Source organism: Indicator indicator, chromosome 10 (genome assembly GCF_027791375.1).
Source record: "Indicator indicator isolate 239-I01 chromosome 10, UM_Iind_1.1, whole genome shotgun sequence".
NCBI lineage: Eukaryota > Metazoa > Chordata > Aves > Piciformes > Indicatoridae > Indicator > Indicator indicator.
This window is the reverse complement of record NC_072019.1, coordinates 25,430,316-25,456,824: the sequence shown is the minus strand read 5'-3', so window position 1 is coordinate 25,456,824 and position 26,509 is coordinate 25,430,316. Positions and strand designations below refer to the sequence as shown.

The 26,509-nt window shown below is 38.5% G+C and overlaps 1 protein-coding gene across 1 annotated transcript; it reads right to left on the bottom strand.

The window, feature by feature from the left end:
• Positions 1 to 1,040: 1,040 nt before the first annotated feature.
• HOOK1 (hook microtubule tethering protein 1) lies at positions 1,041 to 26,179 on the bottom strand. The gene is made up of 22 exons (XM_054383943.1): positions 26,129 to 26,179; positions 20,032 to 20,117; positions 18,396 to 18,468; positions 18,023 to 18,073; positions 16,534 to 16,666; positions 15,709 to 15,776; positions 14,455 to 14,517; positions 13,896 to 13,979; positions 10,873 to 11,039; positions 10,123 to 10,263; positions 8,685 to 8,886; positions 7,475 to 7,585; positions 7,143 to 7,230; positions 6,997 to 7,057; positions 6,266 to 6,406; positions 5,561 to 5,648; positions 4,997 to 5,031; positions 4,341 to 4,423; positions 3,877 to 3,977; positions 3,288 to 3,389; positions 2,171 to 2,239; positions 1,041 to 1,403 (listed from the first exon to the last, which is right to left on the bottom strand). The coding sequence occupies exons 1-22, from the start codon at positions 26,177 to 26,179 to the stop codon at positions 1,245 to 1,247; spliced, it is 2,157 nt and encodes a 718-aa protein (XP_054239918.1). The 3' UTR covers positions 1,041 to 1,244.
• Positions 26,180 to 26,509: the final 330 nt, after the last annotated feature.

The window sequence follows — 26,509 nt, the reverse complement described above, 5'->3', positions numbered from 1 at the left end:
ACCCAGTGGCAGCTTGAGGCCATTCCCTCTTGTTCCATCATTTATTACCTGTGAGAAGAGACCAGCATCAGCCTCTCTACAATGTCCTTTCAAGTAGTTGTAGAGCGTCAAGAGGTCTCCTCTCAGCCTTTTTTCAAAATGAAGCAGCTGCAGCTCCTTCAGTCACTCTTCAGCAGATTTATTCTCCAGGCCCTTTCCCCAGCTTCGTTGCCCTCCTCTGCACTGTCTCCAGCACCTCCACATCAAGGTGCCCAAAACTGAACACAATACTCAAGGTGTGGCTGCACCAGAGCTATGTACAAGGGGACAATCACCTCCCTACTCCTGCTTGACACAGCATTTCTAATACAAATAATGTTTGCTGCCCAAATTAGCAAAGCATTCACCTGCCTAGCACAATTAGTTCAGAATAACTGAAGTGAAACTACATTTTTAAAAAGAGAAAAAAAAAATTCTATAGACAGCATTGCATAAATAGCTGGAAATAAATGAGGTTCCTTCCCACCCTTTCTGCAAATAAATGCAGTGTACCAATATGCCAGACTTTTAAAATATAGCCCAGATGTTTGAATTATTATAATAGTTTTTTTCTTACATAGGAAAAACCCAGCTTATTTCGCTTTAGTAAAGTCACCATTTTAAAGACAGGTTTTCCTTAATGTATCTATGCACAGTTAATCTTTTGTTTTTTAAACACAGTTAATTCTGCTTCTCACTTGAAATGACAAAACAAGTCCACTTGTACAACACCTTTTTTCCTTCTAAGGCTTTCCTTGCTTTTAAAGCTGTAATTATTATTCTAAAAAGGCTTTTTTCAAACATGGTACCAACCTTCTCAATTTATTTTCAGAAGAACCAAGCAAAACTGCCTGATAATGCCAGTTTCCTGAAGTACATTTTTGCATAACACCTTCCCCACTACAAAAGTAATCTTTCTAGCCCAAACACATTAAATAAAGTTTTAAATACATAGTGCCAATTTTCATATTTACAATATATTCCGAAGGCAAATATAAATCTTTTGAAGTTGTGCTTGTAAATACATCTGCAATTATTAAATCTACTCCTGCTTGGAAAACTATGTGCTACCTTCTACACACATCACTGATCAACTAAATCATGTCTTGAGAGGTTCTGATGTTGAATTCACATCATCCTAAGCTCCTCTTTCATCAAGTAAAGTGGAAGCTATTGAACATTTAAGGACACTTTAGCATGTGAGTTTTCCTCGTGGTCCTTGTGGCTTAATCCGATGTTGCACCTGGTACTTTAACAGTGAGATTCCTTCTGGTATTGGTGACATGCCGTTGTTGAGCTAGGAAGGAACGTCCAGGTCCATCTTTGCAGTCACCACTACTGCCAACCAGCCTTGCTTCCATACCTAGCTTCTGAAGAGTGAGGCTCTGGAAATAAGTTAAATAACATTTACACTATAGCGATAAAAACCAAACCCCTAAGTAAACTGGCCATCTGTCATACACCGATCTCAGGCTTACACAATTTCTTACATACTATTTCTTGCTACCATAAAAGGCTGAAGAAGGATTGATTCACATAGATACAAAATGTGTTCATTTCAGTTACAGCAAAGTTGTACCTTTATGAAGTAAGCCATTTAATTTCACTTTCCTTTGTTGGTTTCCCATTCTAGTCTTCTTTATGAAACTAAATACTGCTTCATACGCTGACGAACAACTTTTTGTCCTTTTCCTAGCTATCTAACATCAAATGTTCTAACAACCTTTGCAACACTGCTGTGGGATAAGAAGACGGCTCTAGCTTTGTTTCACAAATACTCTGCTAAAGATGCTAAAGCCTGATGCAGGAACCTGGGAACCTTTTGAATCATGGCCTTTTTGTCTCAAGTCTGAAATCTTCAGCCACTAATGCAACTGAACAATCAGGAATTTTGGCTGCTGAATCCAGATGGAAGCTTGTGGCAGAGAACAGGACATTGCTAACACAGAAGCCATGGCCTGTGCCAAGTTTTAAGTCTCCTGTTCCAAATCACAGCAGACAAGCAGGAAACACAACAAATTAACTTTACAAAATAGTTGACTGTTACAATACTGCTAAAAAGGGAAAAAAGTCTATGTAAGATTTAACTGGCATATTTAGAAAAGTGTTTTTCTGATTTATGAGACACCAAACAACCAAACTTTTGGCCCACCTTGTTATACCATGCAGTTACAATTAGCTTTTCCTCATAATCACGTAACTTAGCAAGTTTGTATTCAGCCTGCAAGGAGACAGAAAGCAATCTCAATTAAAACACAAGTAATCTGCGTGAGCTTAATACAGCTCACTGAAAAAAAGAAACACACACAGCAGAAATGTTTAAGCATGCCAACTAATGAGAAGGATTAGAGGTATAAATAAATATACATCCAGAAATGACTATGGGAAAAGTTACAGACTTCAAGAAGAGGCTAAACTTTATGTAAGTTGCAGTTCAACTCAGAACTATACTTTGAGAGGGAGTCTGGGGAAAATATGCGTGAAAGTCTAGGGTGTATCACTAATTCTATAAATAACTTAGTAATTTTTTCACCTATAAGTCAAAAGACAAGAATGTACAGCTAGTGGATAAATATTCGTATGCCACTGAATAGCTGTTACGCAGTATAATTACCTAGCACACACAGAAGTAATATGAAGCCTCAGTATTTAGTGTCAGACTGCTAACACAGGTGAGGAGTTCAGTATTTGCTCAGGTAACTGTTCTATCCAGTCCCATCACTATTGCTATACAACTGAATGCAGCACTTCCCAAGTATTTTTGTGACTGTCAACAATCCTTTCAGCTTCACAGATTTTACTGAACTTTTACTCTCCTATATACACTTTTACTCTTCTATATATTTTTAAGAACTCCAGTATACGAAGCCACAGATAACAGGTCTAGTACATTAAACAAGTCATTCCTCACATACCTAGTGATATTACTACTGGTCTCTGCAGCTTTGTAACAAATTACTGTAACACAGCAAAAAATCTTGGTTTTATGAAGTATTTCACTTACAGCTTTTCAGAGGGTTTACAATGAATCCAAATTAGTGTTTCAGGCCTACAATGAAAAACTAAATCGAACAATTAAAACTGCTCTGACAAACTGAAATAGGATAAAGGGTTAAAGCCGAACTAAGAATCTCTAGGTTTGATAGTCTGCGGTTTCTAGCTGAGTGAAGCATTGAAGGGTACTGGATATTAGGAAAGACCAATTTGAGTGTCCAGTGTCAGAGACAGCAGAACATTAGAATTTATTATTATATAAGTAAATTTTTTACCTCTAGTACTTCAATTTTTTTGTCTTTCTCTGTTAGTTGTTTTCTGAGCAACATAATTTCTGCCGATGCCGGATTTAACTTGGGGTCTAAGGTTCTTATCACCTGTACAAGGTGAAACAAATGCCATTACAAGTCAGGTCTGATTCTCAACAGCTCTGTACTTTGTTTGCTCTTAGCAGAAATATGAAAACCAACTGAGCACTAGTCAGGCAATTATGATGAAAACTAGGCTGTTACACAGTACGATGTAGATACCAAAGGGTAAAGGAACCATGACCGCATCTCACGCTTTAGCCCATGCTCATACATTTAACTGACTGCAGCTGAGCAACACAGAATCATAGAATTGTTAGGGTTGGAAGAGACCTCAAGGATCATCTAGTTCCAATCCCCCTGCCATAGGCAGGGACATCTCACATTAGATCAAGTTGTTCAGAGCCACATCCAGCCTGGCCTTAAAAACCTCCAGGGATGGGGCTTGCACCATGTAGCTACTAGTTGCAATTGGTAGGTAAGGAGAAAGACTCAGATAAATCTGTTTAGCAATTTATGAGGGAGGAATGCCTCTTTTCAGAAATACACCACTCACGTTTCTTGCTTTCTCAAGGTACATTTTATATCTTTCTTCCATTGCTTTCATATCTTCATCCTTTTTTCGCAATGCTGCTTCCAGCTCTCCAATCTTCTGAGCTGTTTACAGAAAAATCAAAGACATCCTCTTGATTTAACCACCCCCAAATAAACTTTCTAGCTACTGAACAATTTCCTCAATTCTTAGTTTGGTTTCAGTTGCACCAGAAGGTCCCCACCCGACCCTGAATTCCCATTTGGCAGAGCACTGTTGAACAGAACTAAGGCCCCATGAACTTCTCCCTGCCCACTGATGAGCGCAAAAAAGAATCCCTCCCTTCACCTTCATTTCACATTTAAAGCTGAGCTGTAGCAGAAAGCCTTATCCATACAAGTATCCCAGTGGCTATTGGAATAATTTTAGAAGAAACTTAACATCATCTCTCTAAGAAAAAAACCCAAAACCCACAGAAAACAACTTACAGTTCTGACTAACATCAGGGTGGAGTTCTGCAAGGTCAGCCTCTTTCTTCTGCAACTCGTCATGAACTTCATTCAATTTTTCCCTATGAATAAAAGGTTGGGCTAAGGATTAAGCTCACAAACCATGCATAGTTTCCAGAGCTGAAAGCCAAAACTTGGTGGTTGAAGTGTTTAAACAATTATTTTCTTCTCTGGCAATTCTTCTGAGTTTCAATAGAAATATTAGCAGCCATTTTTGAAGAACCATAAAAGTTATGACTTCTGAATTGAATCTCATTTACTAGAAACAAGTAAGAAAATTATTAATAAAGACCCCCTACAGCATGTCCTTAGTAGAACTAAGGATGAAAGGATGAAAATGTTTAAGAATGGAATAAATTTGGAGTTCAGTAAGAGTGATGGTTTTAGCAGTCTTTTGCACAACTACAACAATTCAAATGATACTGGTGATGAGGAGACACTTAAGTGGATACTAGCATTACAAGATTATCAGAGTGGACAACTAGAATGTTAATCCTCCACTCAACACATGCATGGCTCAAATCAGTGACTTCGAGAAACGAGACATCCCTACAAAGACTTTGTCAGTTTCTGAGCTACAACAATGAAATTATTTAGCATAAACAAGCTATTGTGGGTGCACGTGCCATACTTACATGTGTGCTTCCAGCTTCTGTTTCAAGTTGCTAGACTAGGAAAGCAAAGAGTTAAAATTCAGTTATATTTCAGTTTTGCACACCACAATGTTAAAGTGACATTATAAAGGTAGATAAGAACACTAAGCTCATCAAACCAAAGAAATTCTAAGAAAACTGAAATTTTTCATGCATTTCTGTAACTGCATTCAGATTTTTTTTTTTCATCACAGAGATACCAGTTCCAGTATCTTTTTTCTTTAAAGCTATCTTCTCAATACACCACCATTTAATTATAAAACTAGAGGGTTTTAAAAGTACAGTAGAAGACAGAAGAGTGACAGTGGGGAACTGGGTGACCCCAAAGAGCCTGATAATGCAGAGCTTAATAATCTTACTACTGTATAAACTAGTGTGTTTCAAACTAACTTTACAAGAATCAACCCAAAAGGCCAACCAAGAGAGCACTAAACCACTATCCTGCCTTCTTAGTTATCAGCAGTAGACACGTCTAAACAAAGGACTTGATGTTACACTGAAGGATTTTAAACAAAAGCACCAAAATGTCTTCAAGTTTTCACTTACTCCTTCAGACTTGGATCCCTGCTCCTGCAAAGTCTTCTGCAGGTCTTCAATCTGTTGCTGTAACTCTCCAATATGTTCTTCATTTAGCCTTTTAGGAAGAAAAGACAGTTCTTACTTATCTAAACCCATCACAAGAAGCAGATTTTTCTGCTTTATGTCTGGATGGGTACATGCCATTTCAGAGGGTATATATAGCAGTATTTCAGCTATAAAGAAACTGATTTCGAACGCTTTTAGTTTGACCTGAACTTCTGGTGAGACAAACTTCTTCTATATCTTTCATTATAAAATGTTTAACAAAGCTGCACTGTGTTTAAGTTTTGAGGAAGCCTAACAACTAAAAATTTTACATCCTAGTAAACTGCTTTCAGCATGCTTTAACTGAGAGATTCAGACCATATCCCAGTGTTACAGCATGATTAGCCTGAAGTTGTGGAAATAGTTTACCTCCATTCTTGGTCTACCTAGAATCATTCAGAGCTAAGAAGAGCATCCTATAAGCAACACCTTCTTCAGAGCAGACTGCATACAGATCTACCACATTTCACAACATCACATTTAAGCTACTTTCCTTCTTGCTTGCCTCATAATCCTTCATTAGTCATTACACCAGTGAAAAAATGGATAGCTGGGTTCCTGCAAGCTACAAAGCCACTCTGAAAGTCTACAAATCAGTTTTTGTTGTATTGCTATTTCTCCTCTCACCTTTTCTCAGTTTCTAGTTCATTCACTGTCCGATGCTTTTGCTCCAACTGTTCCTTGAGCTCTGTGATACGCTCATTTTCTGATCCTTCCTGTTGCAATAGGAGCATCTTATTTTCATGCTGCAGCCGAATAAACATTTCTCTGAATCAAAAACAACAAAAAAGTCACTGTTAATTAAGAAAAAACAGACTAAGAGCAGGAGACTATACTTCTGTTTGCTTCTCCAACCTTAAAACTGACCAGAACAAGGTCTGCTTAAAGATATAGTTAGGGTAACCATGGATTTTTTTTAATTAAAAGGTAATTTTTAAAAGAGACTATTGTGATGAAAATTGTAAGATTCAAACAAAGGTTTAAACTAATTCACTCCAAAGCCACATTTTATTGTGGCTCTATTCTTCACTGCCAGATTTTAAAAGCAATTATTAGCTAGCCTGTAGCTATTTGTCTTAGTAACTGTGTGTTATTTATTTATGCTGTTTGCCAGTGGCAAGGTAAGAATTGTTTGACTCCTTAAAGAGGATGTTTGAAGCTAAACCCTTATATGCCACAATCTAATATGCTTTTAAGTAAGAATGGAAAGTAATTATAGTATGGGGAAATAATTAACAGCTACATGGGGGCCCAGGAGGGAAAGCAAGAACTGTGATTGAGAGTCAGTATTAAAATTTCAGAGAGAGTATTATGCTCCATCCATTGAAAAACCAAAACAGCCATGACTTATTTCTTACCTATATTCTACTGGCAGAATTTCAGCAGCAAGATTCTCATGGCTTTTGTCACAATATGCATCTGAAATTGGATGAGAAGTTCAATCAACCAAACTCAAAGAAATCACTAAAATACATTTAAAAAGCCCCTGTAGATAAAGCCATACCTGTTTGACTCAGGTGATCCTGCTGCATCTGTGAATATCGAAGCTCTTCATTTGTCTCTTTTAATGCATCACACTGTACTATCAGTCTCTAAGAAGATATATTTGAGGTGGAATCGAGTCATACTGCACCACTTCAAGATCAAGTAACGTTAATCAGGAATAGTATTGACACACACAGATTTTAAGACCTGGTTTATGTTTTATATGTGCAGACACTCACAAGAGGCACTAAACATTTTCATCGTAGCACTACTTCTGGGAAGATTTTCCTCAAGCAGAGCATGTGACAGATTTATTAGATGTTCAAGTAAACCCTCGTTCTAGAGGCTTACCTCTTTTTCTTTAATTAAAGCTTCCTGTTTTTCTTCAAGTCTCTTCATTTCAAAGGCCAGTTTATCAGCCCTTTTGGATTCTTCAGACAGTTTGTTATGAAGCTCCTGGACCTTTTCATAAAAAGATTACATCCAGCACATGAACTTTGCAAGATGCCACCTCTAAAACCTTCACTCTTGCCCTTTGCAGCCAAAATAGACAGGTAATCCTCCAAGCTTGGGGGAAGAGAGATTGAATGAAGGCCTTTGTCTTTGGGGATTATTGCTTTTGTTTGGGTTTTGCTTTGTTTTGTCTTCTATTGTTTTAAAAACATTTAACTGCCACATCTCTGTAATTACTACTGAAATAAGTGGAATTGAAATTAAAACAAGTTTAGAATACATTTCCATGAATAAGGTTTGGAATATTGCATCCAAGTGATCTCAGCAATAGCTAAACAACCCCTCCCAAGCACAAAAACTACCTCAGCTAAAGAAGAAAAGCCTGGAAACCATGAAAAACTGATCAGTTCAGAGGGAAACTACAGTTAAGCTTGCTAGTTTAATGAACAGGGGAAGACAGGCAGTGAACAGCAGTGCATGAAGGAGTTTTCATGAACATCAGATCTTAAAGGGGCAATACAGGTTAAACCCATGGGCTGTTAAATTAAGCTGTTCAATTATGCTTCTATAAAAATACATTTAAATAAATTTTATGTAGGTGGTGTAGGTTTCTTTCTTTCTTCCCTTTCCTGTATGCTTCTATAAAAATACATTTAAATAAATTTTATGTAGGTGGTGTAGGTTTCTTTCTTTCTTCCCTTTCCTGCATATTCCCCATTTAAGAGGCAGAACTTCCAGTCAGAACTCTCTTAGCTCCTGCTTTTGCTGTTTGAGAGAGGGGTTTCTTGCTGCCTGGGAGCTGTGGGCTGCTTGGTGGGGCCTAGTCCATCAGGGCCTAATCCACTGCCAATTCTGGTTTTGTATAAATTCCTTTTTCCCTTAATACCTTTTGTGCTTTGTTTACTTTTGTTAATACTACTTTTAATAACTTCCAATTCTGTTGTGAGTCTGATTTTGTTCACCCATTTTACCTTCCTCTGCCTACCTTCTCCCTGCGGGAAGAAAAGGGAGGGGGAAGAGGGTAAACCTACTTTCTGTCAAACCAGGACAGAAGGTAAGATGTGTATTTGAGGAAAAAGTAGCAGCTTGAGCGTAGTTGCAGCCATACCTGTCTTTTGTAGGTCTCTAGCTGGGCCCGTGCTGCATTGGCTTTCTTCAGTTCCTCCTCCAGACTGACTGTATTGTGCATGTACATCATGTTGGTTTCCTGCAGAGATTTGACTTGCCTGCGGAAGTCATTCAGATCCTGGAGCTTTTTGCGATACACTTCCACAGTGGATTCTAGCTTACTTGCCTTGTCCGCAGTACTCCTTCAAGTACAAACAAGAATTAGGAGTATGTTGGGTTTATTTTTTCCAAGATTAAAGGAGTCAAATTCTGCTGTCATGCACATTAAAGCTTTTTCAACATGCTTAGCAGGAGAGTTAAATCTCACTTTATAAATGCACACTTGTGTTATGCAAAGAATGCTCATAAAAAATTGCAATCAACACAGGGTTTAAAGTGGGAGTAAGACTGACAGCTGCGTGCCAGAAGTAGAAGCAAGGGTTAGGATGTCAAATCTCTCTAGGAAATCCTGTGGGGTGCAATGTTGCTGCACCACAACATCCTGTGCTAGAGAGTCCAAGTACTTGTACCCAATAAGGAAAAACACACAGATGTTCTCATGGTGGGCTTATAGATAACGAGAATATAACTGCACTACAAAAAGGATCATTAGCAGATATGACCAAGAATTACCAGCTGATCATTAACCAAAAACAATATGGTAATATTGGATTCATAAACACAGAAATTTGAATGTCTGTGTTTAATATTTGCCATCTCATATTAGTAGAAGCTAGTACAAGAACACTGTGGGGAAAAAATATCTACAGTTAAGATTTATTTCAGATGTTAACTAAGAAACACTAAGTTAAACACCTGAAACCACTTTTCTTCCATGCTTTACTCATATTACTTTATTAATAGCAGATCTGCTTTTGCAATAGGATTTGCTTTGAATATTTCTTGGGTGGCCTGGTATTTAGTTTATGCACAATGGAATGCAATGTTAAATTCTCATCAAGGTTATGATGTATTTTACCTTCATTTTGTTGATCATGTTGCTAACCTACATCTAGCCTGAAATGCTGACACTAGAAGTCATGTTGAAGTTCTAACTGCATATATGCTTTTCTTCATCAGAAAAGGCAGCCTCTTACAATATAAATTTCCCCTTAATAAAGAATGCACAAATGCAAGTCCATGAAAACGTCTTCAATTCTTGCAGAACTTCACCTTTCATTCCATATGAAGAAGAATTTCTGTATTCATTAATCCTGCTTCACAGAAAAATTCCATGTTGGTAATCTTAAGCAAATAATAGAGGCTATGCCTGAAAGCTTGCATTCCATCTCTGCATTGTCAAAGGGCTCTTTTCCAACACTTACTTTAAGATCTATCTGCAGAAGTAATGCCTCAGGAAAAAGAAATCTTGTTACACACAGCCCCTTGGATTTCATCATGAAATCCTCCTAATGGATGGGGAGCTCTCTCTTACATACCTAAGAATATCATTTTCATCTTTCAAGGCTCTAGATTCTTCTGCCAAGGAAGTTAGTTCATCATTTCTGTGCTGCAGCTCAATCAATTGTTTCTCTAGGTCTTCACAATGGACACGATAATCATCTTTTGCAGCTTCAAGCCTGCCAGATCAAAAACAGGAACTCTGTTTAGAACTCAGTGTTGCCACACATTTTTTCATTTAGTGCTAGAACTACTAAAAATATGTAAGACAAAGGAAACCTGTCGGGTTTAAGTAGTCAGAAAAATGGTACTGTAAGACATATAACATTTTGTCTACCTGGTTAAATTACAATGAATGGCGTACTGCAAATTTACCCTATCAAGGGACCAGATAAACGTCATTTTCCCCTCACAGGAACCACCAAGAGAAAAGCTAGTATGTAACTGAAATCAGCAGAGGTAAGAGATATGGTGGGTTTTGAGCGGGTTAGAGTTTTGTTTGCACACTAATCAGTTCTGCACTCGTTTTCTGTCTTCTACCATCTTCTTTGCAGTGTCAAATGGCTAAAATATGGCAACCACAAAGTGCTGTTTTCTACATCAAGTAACAGTTTTTTTAAAAGGTAAGGACTGTCTTTATCATATGTTTATATATTACTTTCATATAGCAAATGAAAGCTTTCATAGTGAAAGAAATTGAGATTTAAAAATCCTGAGAAAGTAGCAGAAATTCTCAGGACATAACTGACATGACAAGGAAAGGATTTCTGAGAGAAACCGCTTCATACCTGAAGTTTTCTTCTTGAAGTTGTTCAAGCTGCAACTGTGCATGAAAATACTTTTTTGCAACTGCAGTATTTGGATCATCAAGAGAGTCATCTAATTGCTCTAGCCTGTCATTCATAATCTCATTTTCTGACATCAAGCTGTTTTTCTCATCCTGGAGGGCAGCCACCTAGTGCAGATAAAACAGCACAATGCAAGACCTGTCCAACTGGAAGGAACCAAAGCAAGACAGCAGTACATCACCAAATTAGTTTATGAATAAGGCTGAGCATTTAGAAATTTCAGAATGTAATTTACACAGCATATTTGAGCATACAGATGCTTTAGTGTATGACAGTTACGAAGCACTAAAGGAGAAGTCCCTCTAAAAAAAAAAAAAAAACAAACACCAATGTTTGTAACTGAAACCACAGTGGAGGCAGACAATGGGATATGAAGAGAAACTGGTACTTTCATTGAAAAGGATACCATGGACACTGTACAAAAAACTTCTACTGGTGTCAAGGCACTCTCCATCTTGCTTGTACTTAACAATAAAAAGCAGGATGGCACTGGCTAGCACACCAACACAGCACTGCCGTGCGCTCCGCAGTGAATGGCTGCGCAAGAAGCGGTTTCAAGCGCAGTAAGCTAGGAAGCACACACGCAAAAGAAAAAACCTAGACAGCTTCAGAGAGAGCATGCACTTCTTGCAACAATCAAAACAGGTTTGATATCAAAAGTGTTCACAGCTAAGCAAATGAGAATACAACACTTCATTGAAACAGTCAGTATATTAACAGCCATAAAATGGGGAAGGATTAAGAAGATAGAACCTTTAAAGTTTTTCTAGTGAAAGCTGTTGTGTTAATTTTAACGTCCTGTCAAACACAAGAGCATGTAGCACATGTTAGTCAACTGGCATTTAAAAACAGGGACAATATGCTTTTTGGGTTATATTTTCCTGAATCATAAAGGAAACCTACCTTTCTTATACTCTTGGAAAATATCAAGGAAGACTGAGACCTTATAAGTGAATTTATTAAGAATTAGTTTAAATGAGAAGCGTCAAGTCAATATTATGGCTTCAAATAAGTAAAATAAACATATCATGGTGACATTATTAGACTAAACATCAGACATAACCTAGAGTATGCAATATTAAGAAACAGTTTGTGATCATACTTTAAAAGTCTATCAAACAGATGTAAGGAACAGAACAGTAATTAATCCATCACTTCACTGGTGCTGTTTTTCTAGGTCACTCCTTTTTACACACCAAATGTCACATGCACACAGAACACCTCTGAGTAGAGAGCACACCTGAGCCTTGCTCAGCCCTAACATTTCCTGTTCAAGGTTCAGCCACTCCTTAAACATACACAACATTCACACTTTTAACATTATTCTAAAAGAACACCCACCTCAGACTAGAATAAAACAAAACCCAAAAAAGCTCTATGACACAGGGAGAATTTTTCAGCTTCTCAGTGCCCGATAGCTTTTTTTCTTCTTTTCCGTCATCTCAACATAACAGAAGTGATTTAAAAGTCAAGGCATTCTGAAGAGGTATTTTAAGAAAATCTCACAGTAATAAAGAGCTATGGTGTTATTAACTCATCTCTTTATACCCTGCAGTACCTCTCCCTCAAACACCTTTCATGCCTTCACCTGGCCCACACTATGTTATGAGTAACTGGCTTTGTGTAACCTATCATTAGCTGATAGAGAAATCTCAAAAGAGAAATTTGTGTGAGTCAGGAGAAAGCCTGGGGACTTTTCTAGTAAGACACACTAATCTCCTAATGGAAGGAGAAAGTGCAAGTGAACTTGCTACCCAGCAGCTCTTGAAGCAAGAGTTTTTGAAGAGCAGTTTAACAGCTGCAATCTGTTGGTTCAGCTGTCAAATCAATCCTGTTGCCCATTTAAAAAGAAATCATCTTCTCCTTCGGATTCTGCTCACAAGCATTTTTAGATCTCTGCATTTACTAGGGAGCCTTATTACTGCCTTAAGAAAAAAAAGGAATTGAAATATCAGTTCAATTCTAGCAAAAGCTTCCGGGGCATGGTAATCAGCTATGAGCTACCTAATATAGTCAATAATCTACTTTTTCAGTTGTCACTACCTGTAAGAAATTAAATACTGGCCCCTGGTTTTGTGCTGCAGTTTTGTTCCAGAGGCTCATATAGCCAGTATGGCTTCTGTAAGAAGATGCCATTCAAATATTTTCCTTCTCCATCATCAAATCTTAGATGAACTTGTCTTACCAGATAAACTTCTTTCTATTCTCAGACTATAGTGCTATAAAAGAGGGATCAGACTTAAGGCTCACAAATTGATTGTTTTTTTTTTTTTGTTGTTGTTTTTTTTCTTTAAAAATTTCATTGAAATGCAAATTCCAGTTTATTGTTACAAAACACTCTTTTTTTCTGGAGTGACTTGATTAACTTCTATATTCATTAAAACAAAAGTAGGCCTATTATCAGCCTGGTTTGAAAAACATCAGCAAGGATCTATTCGTGTCCATTATTTTTATTTTCCTGGAATATCCTCCCTGTTGCAACTGTGTATGAGAAAAAGTGGGTAAATTTTAGAGAAGTTGCCCATTCTAGTCTTCCATCAACTCCTATTGAAAACAGCATCATTTTCTGTGATTAAATCTAATGACTGATTGTTACATGAACCGGATTTTTTGGACACAGTTCAAAACACAAAAAGAAGCAGTGACTAAAAATGAAATGGGCAATTTGTAAAGCCATTGTAACACTGTTTTGATGCTTCTCTCTTGTAGGAGTAAACAAAGCTTAGCAGAACAAACCACCTTTGAGTTCACAGTTGACACAAAATCTTGGCTTACATATCCATCAGAAAACTATTTCCAGTAATTGCATTTCAGAGTACAGAATAATTGCTTTTCCCCAAAAGCCAGCTAAATATTCTCAGAAAAAGTTAAATAAATGCAAAATTCTTTGCCCTTCAGAATGTCTTCATCTTAATAGCAGCACCACCATGTATTAAAGAAATAAGCAACTTGCTGTTTCTTACCTGTAAATCCAGCTCTTGACACCTTTGTGCCAACTCTTCTTTTTCTGCTAGTGCCTCCTGAAGATCTTCCAAAGCTTTTTTAAGCTTTTAAAAAAGATAAGAGTCAATCACTCCAGCCCATATTCAAAGCACTCACAGTTCTAGCTTCCAAAATGTCTCAACTGGTTATACTAATTGTTTAAGGAGGCCAATAGGCACACCCATTGACATGGAAACCTATCTGCACCCTGTCTGATCAGGATCTTTGTTCATTTCTCTGGCATTTTAAATAACTACCACATTAAATAAGTAAATTACTGTAACCTGGAATAGCATCCAGATCCAACATAACTATGCTAAAAGCAAGACAAAAACCAAACACAGGAACATTTGTGTTCTCACTGTTTCAAAATCTCTGCCTGTTGAATGAAATGCCCTTCATCTAAGAACAGAAACACTGAGTTTTATTTTATGTGCAACACCTTGAAGTGAAGAGGATCCCCTTGTTCAGTTAAGATACAGAAAGATACCGACTTAATTCAGGCTTGAAATACAATAGCAACAAATAGTAAGCAGTTACCTGCTGTTCAATTTCACTTGATGCATTGCTTGTGGAAAGACCTGTTATTTCCTTGCTCATAAGCTACAGAAAGAGGATACGGGAAAGAGAGGTTAAATTACAGGTTAAGTATTTCTAAATTCACTGTTTACTGAGTACCATGTGTATTTTTCACCATTTCTTTGCATCTCTTCAACATATCAAACCAGACTTATAATAATTACAAAACCTTCATGGACAGTGAATCTTTTTTTAAAAATCTAGAACAAGGTGACTTTTTGAACCTCCTCCCTCCCCAAATTAAACAAGTTAGCAGTAACATTTTATTGGATGAATCTGATCTGTTGAAGTTATTGCTACTCAGAAGTCAAATTAAAATGGAGTGAACCAGAAAAGAGGATTTCACCCAATTAGTTTAAATAGTTACCACACTTTGTGTCACATCTATTGCCACTAAGCAAAGAATGGGAACATTAAGACTGCTCTCACTTATATCCAGTACAAAGATGTACACAGAATGTTTATCAACAATTAAACTGCCCTACTTCTTGCTCAGGAATTGCAGTATTATTTATAATCAAACTTTCTGAAGAAGGTCTAGTCATAACACAACAAACAAGAATTTTACAGATTTGTCTCTCCCAATATGACACTTAGAGCTTTAAAGACCATATAGTCAAGTTAAAGCCAGATTTTAAAGTCTACTGCAACTCTGATGAGAGTGCAATTACACATTACATTTCCTTTGAAGTCAGCATTTGGTTTTGCCTTCCTCTACACTCTGCTTCTCAGTCCTGAAGTTCACAGATGTGAGTGACTGCAGAGCTATGGCTATGCTGTGAGCTAGATCAGCAAGATGATACAACTAAGAACAAAGTTAACTGGCAGGGGGAGCATGGCACAGCAAGAATAGAGGAGATACAGCTGGAAGTTTGCACATCAGATGCTGGAATGGTCTGTCAGAACAATGCAGTTGGTTACATTCAGCTGAACTTTTAGTCTGGGTCAGAAAACCCAGAACCTGGCTCACCATATAATCAGCAGCTAGCAACTAGATACATTTGTTGTGTTAAACAGGATATCTTAAGCCATAAATACATGAGACTAAAGTCAAAACCCTTTTGTTTGGCCTGGGGCCTCTTGGTCCTATCTTCCCAGATAATTTAGGGAAGTACTTGCCCTCTTCCCTTACCTTTGCTTGGATGAAAGAATTCAAAGACCAACAAATGGATATTCAAACTTCTCAACTGCATTAGACTATGAAATCTTTCTTACCTCTTGAATGGCTGTCATGACAACATGCTGAACAGACTCCTCAAGGGTCATGATATTTTGTATATGTTCTGTGAAAAAGAATTCATAGTGAGTCCTGACACTTCCATATCAATAACTTGAGCAGCATGAAATACTGTTTGCAGAAAGATCTGTTCTCCATAAAGCTTCTTCAAAACAGGTAGCAGTCTTTTTATAGACAGCACTATCCTTAACCAGCAACGTTATCACCCAGTAATATGGTAGATAAGAGATTATCATTCCCTAAATGAACAACTTTGTACCAGGCAGAATAAAGACATTAAGATATTTACATGGTTCCTTTTTCATGTGCAGCCTGACAGCTTGTTTTCCAAACACTCTTTGATGCAGTCATTTCTGACTAGCTAGAAATTGCATCTGTTCTACTAAGAGAATCATGCTGAAGATTCCTTAGCCAGAGCATTAAGCATTAGCTCCTGTATGGGGAGAGAAAACTTAACCAATTTGGTCTTGAGCCTCTGCAGACAAACAAGTGTCAGCTCCTAATGTAAGTTTTTAATTTAAATTGCTTTATTTGCACTTGAATGTCTTGGAACATATTTGAACAAGTATGAATAATGCACACACGTTTCAGACTATTCTTTAAAACCTACCCTGAGCAAAGTTTTGAGTTTTAGTCACAGATTTCCCACAGGTTCTCTGCTTTTAAGTGAATTCCAATTTCAAAATAAGCATGCAACACGTTAATAAAGACTTTTTACTACATGAAGAAAAAAAAAAGTTTCATCTCTTCCACCTCAGCAAACCCCTGAGGCTGTTTGCTGAACAGATTAGGGTAGTGTGTACCTTGTTTCCTTTCACAGTTGACTGCACAACCTAAAATAAGCTGCAGCAGCCTGCCCAATTCAGTAGGGTCCGAGTTCTCAGATATCTGGTTTAAGTCTGGAATAAGCTCTTCTGAAATCTGCTGACCCAAGAACTGAAAACAAAAAAGAGAGCAAGTAGACTCCTACTTTTGTACAGCAGAAATCTGGACTCAGCAAGACATCCATAGAAAGTGGTCTATTAATAAGTTTGTTACCATTAAACTTATGGAAGGGAAAAGATTTTAAACATGGAACATGGAGATGCACACTAAAAATACTGGTTTCTGAGAGAGTACACAGCAGAATCAGACTAGGAAATCTGAAGAGGCCAGATAAAGTAGATGATATCTATTTTATGTAATGCCTTTGTTACAGGGCTTCATACATGAAACTCAGATGTCGTACACTGAGGCTCTCTCTTGCACCAGCAAAGCTCTTCCAAACATCTGTCTCTATCCATCTGTCCCCGATGCGTGTTTTGGGGAAGGGGTACTCCATCCACTGCAAGCCAATGACCTTTACCATACTTGGCATTTCCAATTTTTATACTAAAAAAGAAATAAATGAAATATATGCAAGCACCTAGCAATTATTTAGTGCAATGAAGATAGCCACTTGAGTATGAGTTCCAGAAAACTGCAAGTTTTCCAAGTGTGGAGGTTTAGTTAACTGACCACAAATACAAGAAAAATCAACAGCAATAAGTTAAAAGTTCTTGGGATAGACTAAATTATTTAATACTGAAGGTCTATCAACACACAAAAAAAAATTAAAAAGACTTCCAAATTCTTCAAAAAGTTTCTCACAAGTCTGAAGAAGTTCTACTTCTGGGCTTGCCAGAGAGCATCAGTCCTGGCAATACAGAAGGGCCTGACACTTGATACTACAAGGTAAGACCAAGGAGCTATAACATGATCTGGCAAGTTTATCTAAATCATACCCATTACAGAACTGTTACCAAACTCCATACAAAATTCAGCAATTTCTTGGTTTAAATTCAAACTATGGCTACCATAGTCATCCTGCAAGGGAGAGGACAAAGTACCATCCTTACTATGTCCAGGAGGATTTGCAACTTACCTCCCAACTTCCAAGTGAATATCATAAAACCTAAGCTGGGCTGCCAAAGCTGTTCTGTTGTGTACAAAAAGATCAAAACATGACTAGACATGAGCAAATACGAACACAGAAAGAATCAACAGGATTCTGCGGCAGAGTCCATATGGAATTCACCTGGGAAATGACAGAGACACAGTTTCCATATTTAGGGAGTCCTATCTAAAATAATACCTGATGAAATTATATCCACTCAGACCTCTCACATAACCAGGTAGTTATTATATACTTTCTGCCAAAAAAAAAAAATTCTTTAAAATATATTATTTTGCCAAGAAAAAAAAGCTAGGTGAAGAAGAACAATAATTACAATATTTAATGATTAGAATTTAAAAAACCTGCTTTTTCCATACCTCATGATAGTAGTCCATAATTCCTTGCAGTACCTTCTTCAGATTACTGGACTAATTGTTGTACATAAAAGAAAAGTTATAGGCTTTTATCAGAACTCTTAATTTTGCTGAAATTAAATGGTAATTTACAATAAAATGTTTACATAGCAGCTCTATGAAAGGACCCTAGAATGACAGGGGAAAAGAAACATCACAGTAAGAATCCCCATGCAACAATGTTGGAAGCACTTAAACTATCAGACAGTTCAAGTTCATTCAACAGAATCTAATAAAGTCTGATCTTAATGCCATAGGTTTTGGACTGTTGGATACTATCAGGATAGACAAGATAACTAACCCCATAAACTTTTGCTTTCTTCAAGGTTTTGAATACCTTTATTCTCCAGTTGTCACCAACATCATCTTTAATGCGATTTAGCCATGATGCATCAAACCAAGCAACATCTCTGAAATAAAATTAATGATTAAACATCAATAAACATAGACTTAAATAAATGAGATACCAGATTCCCAGCCTTAAATCAGCCGATGTTTGACTACAGTGCCTAAAGAAGCATGAATTCCTGGAGACTGCAAGTTATGTCACAGGAAATTTCCATCCTGCTGGCTGTATTAAGACACCAGCTTCCAAGGCAGGAAGAATTTCTGTGCATGCTTGAGCTAGCTACAGCTACACAAGGATCCGAAGGTCACACTGAATATTTTTACACCTGACAAAGCGATCACAATGATGTAAAGCAACATCCTCTTCTGATGTTTAATGCCTCCTCATGTACACTTTGACAAATTGCAAAGGCTGAAAAATTCAAGGCACTTATCAAGTTAAAAAACCCACCACATTTTAAACTATTAGCATTTGATGTTTTTTGCAGGTCTGTGATTCCCTCAGGCAAAAGTATATTCACTCTGCCAGCATAAATAAGGATGAGCTGCTAATGGAGGTGTTTGCACACAGTGAGCTGTCAAGTGTTACAATCACAGCATATCTAATAATATCTTAACTTTTACACTGTTTATTCACTAGTCTCAAAGCACTTAAAAGACAATTACTATCCTCACTTGCAAATCAACCAACTTCGTTGTAAAGAAGTCTGACCAAAGCCTGTGGAAACCTAGTATCACAAACACATCGGAGGTGACCCTTACTAAATTTTCACTAAGCAATCCTAGATCAATTTTTGCCATGCTCTACCGAAAGGGTGAGCTTTTTTTCTTACACAGCACTTTCAAAACCTTTTCAAGCAGATGGGGGTTTCTGGGTTTGTATTTATCAGGGATGCTTTTGTTCGGAGTTGGTTTTGGGGGTAATGCCTGTTTAAATTTCTTGGTAATCAAAAATAGAGTTTGAGCAAGACACGGCAATTCAGATTCCTCCTTTATTAATTGAGCTAACAACAATAAAATTACAATGATGGCTTGTAACCAGACACTCGATGAAAGACTCATATTACAACCCTCAAGTAATCGCAAATTTTGAAACTAGAGTGTGACTCAACCCAGTACCATTTGTCATCACACCAATAAAAAAGGAATTATTTTTCTTTTGATCACCAAACTATTTTTTAATAATAGGATTGCCATTGAAGTTTCATAGTTCTTTCTTCCAGGACAATAGTAAATTATAATTTAAATCCTCAAACTTAAATCAAAATTAATTGAGCAGTCTCAAAAGAAAAGAGTACAAAGACATGCCCTCTGAGCTTTTAGTTCCTCATTCCTGTTTCCTGAAGCATGGATATTCACAGAAATGATGTTGATGGAAAAAATGAAGATGATCTTATTATTCTTGCCCAAGTACATTTAAGTATTAAATGGTGCAGTATTAGAATACCTTCTCCATTCCATCACAATTATTATTACCCAACTATTATGTCATCCCCCAAACAAGACAAAGCCAAGTATTTTGCTATAAACCATCCACTTCGTCTCTACTTTAAAAGCAACTATGCACATCAAACAAAGCCCTCAAAAGATAACTATCTCTTCTTTGAATTTAAGTAACAACTTACATTTGGTGAAGGACTTGAGCCATGGCAACCCCATTAGTCAAGTCCTGAATGTTTCTGCAAGGTGCAGCAGTATTGAATGTCTGCAACTGAAACAGGGAAAGAAAAACACTGAATTTCTCACTCAGGAGATAGAGGATAGAAAATTAGTTGCTATTTTCCTTCTATTCTTTAAGGTATAGAAAGACATCTTGCTAAATGCCTACCTGAGGAAGCTGAAAACTTTTCTCAACTATGCAGTTTTTAAGCCAAGCCAATTATCTCAACACTTGTGACTGTTACCATTAGTGGCATAGAACTTTAGAACTAGTCATGACACCAACAAAGAGCCCTGAAATTACCTAAAAGTTAGGAGTGGAAGAGAGAAAATTACACAAAAGTGGTGGAAAGAAACAGTTGCCTGAGATCTACTACGCACCTTAAAGACATGAAGACAGCTAGAAAAGACTGAATCATTTTGAGTCCTGTGAGCTGGCAACATACTTCCTTGCAAATTAGGAATTTCAGAACTAAATATATTTCTATATAAATGTGCAACTTTTAAAATATTTTTTAAAAATCCATAAATAAACCCAAGAAACGTCATTATAACTTGAAGTTATAAATCTTTTCCTGGTAGTGATATTTTATTCACGTATTATTTCTGATATTTAGATTTAACATACACACACATATTTTTCCTGTTATTTTCTAAGCATCGTGTACTACTCAGTGTTTAAACACAGGGCTGGATGCAGCTTTACCCCATGTGCTTATTTCTGTCCAAAGATTAAGCAACAAAGGCCCAGTTTTCCCCTTTTCTCCTCTATTACAAAAGCAGATTATAGATGGAAACATTTTATAAACTGCCTGATCTATTCTAGATGAATTGTTATTTGTAATCTTCATGTTGTAACTGGTACTTCCAGGTACAAGTAACAGGGCTATATAAACAAGATGCAACTCCCACCCTAAAGGAAAAAAAATAATGTAATAGCTTAAGTGCTTTGCAGCTAGCCTCTCTGAAAGCAACTTGAGTGACATGAACACCTGAATACCCCACAGACAGCTCTATACATAAGAGCCTCATCATCAACCTGATCTATGATACTAGTTTGTTACACATCCGCAGGCAGCTCTTCTGCTGTTCTGCTAATTTCTGCCTAAAATTCTGCCTGCTGCATGTATGAAGCCTTAAGACGCTGAGGTATCCCAGGTCCTCAGATCACTCCAAACTATAAAGTGACTATACTCTGAAAAATGCTTCATTAGGCTCCAGGAATCTGGGTCTCGAAGTACTGCAGAGAGTACATTTCTATTTAACAGTCCTCAGTGAGGTTTCCTTCCATGAACTTGGCTGAGGCACTCTACGCAGCCACAAACTCTGCATCCAAGCACTTTGCAGGATATCCCCTTGTGATGGCTTGAAACTGTCTTTTTAACTTTTCTTTGCAAAGTTCAAGCAGAGAAAGTGAAAGAGTGTAAATAAGTCACTATTGGGTATAAGAAAGCAAAATAACGATTGTTCTAAACACTTCCATTGGATAGATAGAAATGTTTAAGAACTACTACTCAAAACAAAGTGGGGAGTCTGCAGTCAGGGCAGCTTGCTGGGCTGTTTGGCTGCTGTTTCTTCTTCTCTTCTTCCTGAAGATAACACACTGGCCTTGGCGAGCTAAGTTAACTTTTCTGCTCTAGCTAACTCTGCTTTCTGCCAGGGGAGTCAGGGGGGGAGGCCCCTGGGAAAGAGGCCCCTTGGGAAAGCTCCCCTTTGGGGGGAAGCAAAGGGAGCTTGGTTGTGCTTTTCTGTTGATTGTATATATTTGTAAATGTTGTGAATTTTGTATATTTGTACATTTTCATTGCATTTCATTGTAGATTGTAGGTTCTGCTTGTAAATACAGCTTTCATTCGCTTCCAGACTGAGCTACCCTGGTTATTTTCTGTGTGGGGGGGAATTTCAGCTCACACTGACACACCCCTCTTGTCAGTGTGCCACCTGCTGTCTTTGCCTTGTTTTCTCCACTTCTTGCGCAGACAGTGAACAGACTCTTCCACAGCGGCCTTCTCCTGGGGCTTAAGTCTGTATTGACCTCTCACACTTCCCTCCTCCCACTGTGTTATTCCCAGAACCAAGAGTCCCCATCTCTTCAGCCAATTCTCATATGGAAGCTCCTCTGCACTTCCACAAGGAAGGTGATTTTTTCTTAGTTTGTTTTCCTGCATTTAATATCTGTAAGATGGGATTACCTTAATGTTAAAAACATTTCTCCATTTTTTGGATATTGCATTGTATTTTAACTATCCCCAAGACCACATCTAATATTTGGACAGAATTAGCTACTATTAGCGCAAAATTTTATTCCCCCCACAAGCCAATCAGCTCAGAACTAACTATCCTAGGTGAGAGAAATACACAAGTCAGCTCATCACATGCTCAAGAAAATGAGAGCTCAGCAGTTCTTTTAAATTCAGTCTTCTTTATAATGGTGAATAAACTAGAAAGGATAAAGTTTGCTGTTAATGCTATTAAAAGATGTTGGATACAACAGAAGCAAGAACAGATCTCCTTATAATCTCTGTCCACTGCAAAAATTGACTACTGTGTTTACAATGTTCTAAATTACCTGTCTATCTGCAAGAGAGCTTTCCCAAATATCCTGTGAAACATAAGCTTCTTCAGAGGTCACTGGTGAATGACCTAGTCAAGTGTATTTGGGAAAGGGAAACACTTGGATCAGACTGGTGGAAAAGCAGTTTCCAGCTGTGAGAATTTGAGGCAGTTGTCATCCATACAAAGAGTGACCATATACTCTATATATTTGTTTGCTTACTTCAAAGAGAGTCTTTACATGCCATGAAGCGAAAAAACGTGCAGCACAAGCGTTTGGGGTTTTTTATTTGTTTTTCAATTAAAAGAAAATATTTTAAATCCTCTATTACAGCAAGTGAGAAGTCAGTAATCCCTGGTAGCTTCCACAAAAGATTACCACCACTAACTGAAGCAGCTGTGACCGACAGCACTGGTTTCTAATACCACAGCCTTACTACCAAGGCAAAAACAACCATGCAAGCCTATGAGTCAAGACCGAGCATGCCAGAATTCAGAGCACGGTGGCACAACACCATGATGCTGCCGTTTGGATATACCCCCTTTTAAATCAAAGAAACTGCTCAGCACAGGTACTACCATTTCACCTGAGACTGTCAGAGTCAGGAAACAAAGCCTTACAAGACCCTGTGACATGGAACACTGCTTTATGTAAGCCAGTATGTCCCAGAATAGAAACAGCTGATTAAAATTAAGAAAAAAGCAGGACTCAGAGTTACATAAACACCTAGAAATAATATGAGAGTAAAAGTATTAATTATGGGTACTTTAAACATCAATCACTTCCTCAGAACAGATTATTACTGTACTTGCAAAACAAATGAAAGTAGTAGGCATGGGAAGGAGGTTGGTAGAGGCTGCCACATACTTCAGGACTGTAGTAGCAGTCTCTTTTTTCCCAGATTTGATCAGTTTTACTAATTAGAGTTTCAAGGAGCTGCTTGTGCTGAAAACCATTTCATGAATCTAGCTGAAATGCAGCCTGCCACTGGCTACTACAAGAGAAGCAAGCATTTTTCTCTCAGACACAGCTACTACACTCACACTGTACTCCTGAAAAATTTATTTCATATCACGTAACACCTAATGCCTTTTCTCTGGATCTGCTGAAGGCTCTGCCACCAACAGCTGTAAGTGAAACAAGAGCGTTCACATTACCCAGTGCAAATCAGCCTATCGAACTCTAGGAAATGCATGCCCTCAATTTCACCCAGAGGATGCAGGGGTGGTGTTCTGCATTTCATACACAGATTATACACACTAGGGATAGAAGTTATGTAGAGTTAGTCAGAGATTTCAAAGTAACAAAAGCCATTCCCATTCTTAATCCTAGAATATAACGACTCACAGTTAACATTACCACTGCCAGTGCCAAACACAGGTACATCTAATACAGAAAAAGCTTTCTGTTTAAGATATTACCATACATCTAGTCTCTGGTTTGGAGACAAAGAAGCAGTCTCAGACCAGTACTCTACCAAAAGATACTCTACATCTGTTGTAATGACACCTAAACACAAAAGGCTCCACTGTATCACTAGGCTTACTGCTGCTATACTTACTACTCCACTCCTACCAGAGGGAGAAAATGTTAAGGTTTATTTCACATACACTTTTTTCTGACTTAGAAAACGGTTTCTGCAACCAATTGGTGAGATCAATCTTAACAGATGTTACTTTCATAACAATATCCCTTGGAAAGTGACATCTTCCCTGTATCGTAATCTAGCTCCATTGTGTTATTCCTGTAGCATCCTCAAAACTTTAAATTTAATAACATCTGCATTGCAGAATTTTCTAAAATAAAAACAAGATCTGGCAGCAGGACACAGAAAATCAAGAGCATCTCTTTGCTGTATTAATGCCTAAACACTAAATTCAGAAACCTTTAAAACTAGAGAGTTCTAAATCCATTTCTCTTCAGATACACAGCACTTCATTCTCCCTCTCCCCTGACTTTTTCTTTCCCCTATTACTGAAGTTGAAAAAATGTTTGAAACATCTTAGTGTTAACAATCAGCTTCTACTAAGTTGTTAACGACAAATAGGGTGTTAAATCTAAACCCACACATCTGGTAGTTCATCTGCGATGTAGTGTACAGAAAATCTGAACACATGGAGTCGGATGTCCATATACGTTAATGACACCACACAAAGCTCTTTCAGTTTAAGGCTGACATTCCACTACCATTTCCTTTAAGATTCATAGCATGCACTGAGAGGATACTAAAAATGCAAATTAACGTTGTAAAAAAATCTAAAAAAAATCAGCACCTTTTACAGGATTTTGAGACGGAGTTCAGGATTGCATTAATCACAATGGACTTGTTCTTACCTGACAACTGAGAGGAAAACATAAAGAGCCCAAAAAAAGAGAAAGAAAAGCATGCATAGATTAAACTACAAAAAATATTCCACTACAAAGAGGTAAGAATAAGATAACCAAAATTCTAAAGACCAATCAAATAGGATGCAGAATGCTAGGAGGAGGATACAAGGTCGCTAGAAGTATTGCATCTGTAAGTTACTCCCTTTTTTGTCCTGATTTACACTTCACACAAGCAAAACACCTGCTATTACTTGAGAAACCCCTCACATCAGGTAACTGTGGCTTCCCTGTCAAGGTTTCACATAAAATGTCTATTTTTCAGAGTTCCCCCTCACAAAATATATTGCATCTGCAAGACCAGAATGACAGACAAGGAAACAGGAGCTTGGAAGGACCAAAGGATAAAAAGAAAGATTATGTGGACTGAATAGGAAGATCTCAAAAAAAAAGGTCTTTTCCAACCATAATGATCCCATGACTCTAAATATATTTCTTGCACAGGCAACACCACACACTCGGGTGTGCTACAACTGACTAATAAACACTTAGCCAACTGAAAGCTGGTATGAAACGTTTTGAGGTTTCAGAACACAACTAAAATTAATCACATGTATCTATTATTAATTACTGAGCAGTTTCCACGTTGCAGCCACTGCTGGAGAACCACTACTTGGGGCCTACAGGGTATTCAAACGACCACATCTACGCTCCAAGGGTGATGGCAAGAACATTCCAATGGAGATATAAACACTTGTTTCTCGTGCAGGCCTCACTGCTGCGGCCATGCTTGTACCGCAAACGCCACCAGCTTCTGCTTGGGCACCTCTCCCGCCCCTGGGAGCGCCTGATTGCAGCCCGGAGGAGCGGGCTGCTCAGCCCCCGAGCTGCGAGTTTCGGCAGGCTCATTCCGCCGCCCCGACCCGCCTGTGGCGGTCGCCCACCGTCACCGCAGCAACGGCCTGAGGCCAACAGGTGCCCTCGTGCCGCTCCCGACCGCCCACGCGAAGCCGCCGCCGCGTTCCGGGGCTATGCTCTGCCAGGAACAGCCCTCCTCCACCGGGACGGGCTGTTCCTGCGGAAGCCCACCCGCCGCCGCCTCCTCCTATGAAAGATCCACGGGGGCAGCGAGGACGGACAGGGAGAAGGGCGGCAGTGCAGACGCCCCTTGTCGCGCCACTCACCCAGAGGATGAGGCTGTCACAGAGCAGGAGGTCCGCTGGCTTCGCCTCCATGGTGGCGGCCACTTCCCCACGCCGGCCGCCCCCGCTCAAGGGGGATGCGTAAGCACCCGATGCACGAAGCGCGCTTACGCCCACAACACCGCGCAACTGACGTGCCAGCGCAACCCACTCCACCCGCGCCGGTCCCAGCAGGGCAGGGGTGTTGTCGGGACGTACACGTCAGCGCCCGCCCATTCCTTCAAACGCCTGGAGTGGCAGCGGGTGCGACCAATCACAGAGAGAAGATGTAGCTGTTCTCGCCAATGTCTCGGGAGGCCAGGAACGCGCCTGCCGGCGGTGTTTGATCTCAGCCGCCCACGCTGCTGCCTCCGCTCCCCTCAG